The sequence below is a fragment of the Zingiber officinale genome, chromosome 1A, assembly GCF_018446385.1.
Source record: "Zingiber officinale cultivar Zhangliang chromosome 1A, Zo_v1.1, whole genome shotgun sequence".
NCBI lineage: Eukaryota > Viridiplantae > Streptophyta > Magnoliopsida > Zingiberales > Zingiberaceae > Zingiber > Zingiber officinale.
The window spans coordinates 187,046,216-187,050,120 of record NC_055987.1 but is presented as its reverse complement, the minus strand read 5'-3'; the positions used below and the strand labels follow the sequence as shown (position 1 = coordinate 187,050,120).

Below are 3,905 nucleotides of genomic sequence, written 5' to 3'. Positions count from 1 at the left end.
ATCACCTTCTCAGCAGATATCGCTGCCGGTAGGAGCTAAAATAAAAGAGAGGGGCGAAAGCACAAAATTTAATGATTTCATGTTTTCGATCTGTGCACTCAGATTTCTGAGCCAAAGCTGGCCGTTGTGACCGTCGTACTCATTCCATGTGCTCTGGCCTGAACTGTAAGTGAACTGCCAATGGGAACCACGTCTAGCTGTCTTTCCTTAGCTCACACTCGTTTAAAGGGTAAAGAAAGGACGACTGGGATGTGATGGCATGCAAGAGAGGGGCCCAGACCCCATTCAACGCCCCGCATTCCCATCGTCCTACGCCATGCCTCTGGTCGGCCGGGCTCACTCAAACCTTACAACCGCACGCCGACAAAACTCGCCCGAATCCATATGTAATCGTTAATTCCTCCGTCATCAAAGCCATCACCGTTCGCACCATCAAATCCGTGCAATTTGAACGGGGGCATAGAACAAATGTTCAGAATTGACAAGATAAAAAATTCACTAAAAGAACGAATCTAATAGAATATCGATCGATATGGATCTGTACATTCAGCAATTTTGAGTAATTTTATAGTTCTAGATTGGACTGGAGGATTGCCGGCGCAATAAGTTGGAGAACGAAAGCCCCCGCTGGAGCTTGTTGGAGAAGAGGCGGCACGCTTCCATGCTGAGATCCACGGCCGCCGCGACTGCCACGAACGCGGCGGCGTCGTCGGCGCACCGGACGTGCCGCTCTCCGACCTCCACCTTCGGGCGGACGCCGACGCCGCTTCGCCCCTCGCCCGCGATCGTCGACGACATCACGAACCCGACGTAGTCTGATGAGGGCGTCGTCGATTCTCCGCAGGGGCGGAGGGAGGAGGTGGTCCGGGCGAGGGGGTTGCCGCAGGCGCTGGTGAGGTCGACAGTGAACTTACCGCCTCTGGAGGCGCTGATGGTGGACTCAGCGAGGCACACACCGGGGTCGGAGGGATTGGTGGAAAGGAGTTCGAAGCGGTGGCCGAGTCCGTCGCCGGAGGGGCCGCCGCGCTCCCGCCAGGCCTCGAGGCGGGCCCAGGGTTCCCAGGTGCCGACGACGCCTGGCCGGAGGATGAGCCAAGCGCCGGGGTTGGAGCGGCTGACGCGGTCAGTGCCGGGGGAGGCGACGAAAGGGGTGACCATGGAGGCAAGGGCCACGGGCGAGCCGGAGAGGTCGTGGACAGTGACGGACCAGCCCTTGCGCTCCTTTCCCAGCCCCTCCCTACCCGGCGCGAAGGACGACGGCCAGTTCCTGGCACTACTTGACTCCAACGGCATCGAACTGGAAGTAGAGAACAAAACGAACTATTCAACAATTGTGGCGGATGAAATTTATGAAAACAGAGTCGTTGTTGTCAGAAAACTCAAAGAAGTTGGCGGTACGTACTTCGATCTCCAGTTGGAGTCGCCGGAGTGGCGGCGGCGGCTAAAGCTGCAGGTGAAGACGGGCTGCCTTGCCCTGTTATTCTGGACCTGGAACACCTGGGGGCTATGCTCCGGCTTCCCGTCGAACTCGAACACGAACTTGGGGTCCGTCTCCGCCGTCACCGTCAGATAGAGCTGCGCCTTGCCCGCCCCCTTCCCTAACCCGACCCAGCCGCTGTGGAACACCACCGCCTTCCCTTCCGCCGCCGCCTTGAGATCCAGCGGCAGCGACACCTTCCCCAAGAGCCTCCCGGATCGCACCCCACAGGACCTCCCCCGGCGGCCCGAGTAGATCCTAACCTTCAGTTTCGTAGTCGCAGAGCCGGAGGCGGAGGAGAAGAGCGACTGTGACTTCCTGGCGAGCCGGTCGATGTCGGCCTTGGAGAGATGAAACCCGGCGGCGAGCGCGGTCGAGGCCGCGGGGGCATCGGCGGCGTGGTCGGCAGGGACGAGCGGGACGGAGGACGTCTGGCTGGAGAGGTGGTTGTGCAGGCGTACGGTGGCGAAGCAGGGGTGAGCGGAGGGGTGGACGCCGGCGCCTCCGGCGGAGCGGGCGGCTGCAGGGACTTTTAGGGCGAGGTTCCCGACGAGAACGCGGACGAAGGGGCAAGGGTCCATTGAAACTGAGAGAACGGCGTCGGCAGTGGCCCTTTCTCTGTGTCTCTTTACGCTGGCAGGGGCGTCGGCGTCGGCGTCGGCGTCGGTGCCGGAGCGAAGAAGAAAGCGTCTGTGGGTCAGGCAGTGCGCGAGTGAAAGGGCGAAGGACGATTCGGAGATGGAGAATTTGCAGAGAAATATATTGAGTCGAATTCATGAGCTGGAACCGCACGGATGCTTGCCCGACGACACAGCTTGCCCTGTGGACGGAAATTGAAAATTGTCTGTCGGCTTTTAGTTTTACCCCGAGGAATCTACGATCACATATTTCTACTTTTAGTAATACCAAATTTCCAGTAAAATTTACAAAGTGATTTGACCTTTTCGCCATTGAAACTCTCACTTATAATAATCAGTGTTTTACTGAACCGCATCAAAATTATTAAATCAAATCGTACTCGATTTCTATTTTGCTTTTAATCATACAAATATCAGTTAAATCGATTTCAGATCAGTCGAATGGTAATAAAATTTTTAAATAAATTAGTTGACCGAGTTATTTTTTTTTTATCAAAATTAATTTTAAATAAAATCGATAGATAAATAATTTTGACATGAAAATAATTTTTATATATTCGATTAATTTTTTTATTATATTTATATTCTCAAATATTAATTTAATCAATATAATGAGAGTATTTATTTTTAAATAAGAATTAAAATTTTTAAATATATTCATATTTAAAAATAACTACTCTTAATATATTGGATAAATTAACGTTTGAGGACATAGATATAATCAGTAGAATTAGAAGAACACATAGGATTAGTTTCATGTCAATTCAAGAATATTAGGTTTATCAGCTAATTTTATCGAAAACTGATTGATATACCAAACAATTTCAGATTGACATGAAAGTAACTCATATGTACTCTTTTAGTTCTCTTGATTATATTCATGTACTCAAATATCAATTTGATTCAACATATTGAAAGTCATTACATGAATTAAAATTTTCAAATATATTTATATTAAAAAAAACGTCGCTCTCAATATATTGAGTCAAATTGACATTTGACAACATGGATATAATCAAAAGAACTAGACGAACATATAGGAAATGATTTCATATCAATCCGAGAATATTGGTTCATTAGTCGATTTTGTCTAAAATTTGTTGACGGACCAAACGACCTCAGATTGATATGAAATTAGCTCTATATGTCTATCTAATTCTCTTGATTATATCGATGCCATCATACAATAATTTGATCTAATATATTGAGATTAGTAATTTTTTGAACACGAATTAAAATTTTTAAATATATTTGTGTTAAAAAAATCATTACTTTTAATATAATGAGTCAAATTGACGTTTGAGAGCATGAATATAATCAGTAGAACTAGACGAACATAAAAACTAGTTGCATATCATCCGAGAATGTTTGCTCAATCAGTTGATTTTAGGGAAAATTGACTGATGGGCTAAACATTCCAAAAAAATAGTGCTATGAGTATATTGGATTAAATTGATATTTGAGAGCGTGAATATAATCAAGAGAATTAACCAAACACACAAAAGCTATTTTATATTAATCCAAAATTATTTGATCTATTAACCGATTTTGTCCTTAAATCAATCAATTGATTTATTTTAAATTTTGAAATTTCACATATAAAAAATAGATTCATCTTATGAAAATATTATTTAACTAATTTTTAAATATAAAATTATTAATTTTGTTATTAATCGACTAATTAGAATAATGAAAAATCTTAGCCTCATTAACTAGTTTTAGGATGATCGGTCCAGTCTCATCATATAAAATTTTTCTATCGATTATTAGGATAAATTAGAAAGTGCGTA

At 45.4% G+C, this 3,905-nt stretch overlaps 1 protein-coding gene across 1 annotated transcript; it reads right to left on the bottom strand.

Annotated features, from left to right (window-relative positions):
- Positions 1–478: 478 nt before the first annotated feature.
- Positions 479–2,235, bottom strand: LOC122038724. Its single transcript, XM_042598625.1, has 2 exons — positions 1,403–2,235; positions 479–1,297 (listed from the first exon to the last, which is right to left on the bottom strand). Exons 1-2 carry the CDS (start codon positions 2,056–2,058, stop codon positions 574–576), a joined length of 1,380 nt encoding a protein of 459 aa, XP_042454559.1. The 5' UTR covers positions 2,059–2,235; the 3' UTR covers positions 479–573.
- Between the last annotated feature and the right edge of the window lie 1,670 nt (positions 2,236–3,905).

Coding starts and splice junctions, on each gene's coding strand:
- LOC122038724 (XM_042598625.1), bottom strand. CDS start 2,058: ATGGACCCTTGCCCCTTCGTCCGCGTTCTCGTCGGGAACCTCGCCCTA. Junction 1,298..1,402: donor GACTCCAACTGGAGATCGAA/GTACGTACCGCC, acceptor CTCTACTTCCAG/TTCGATGCCGTTGGAGTCAA.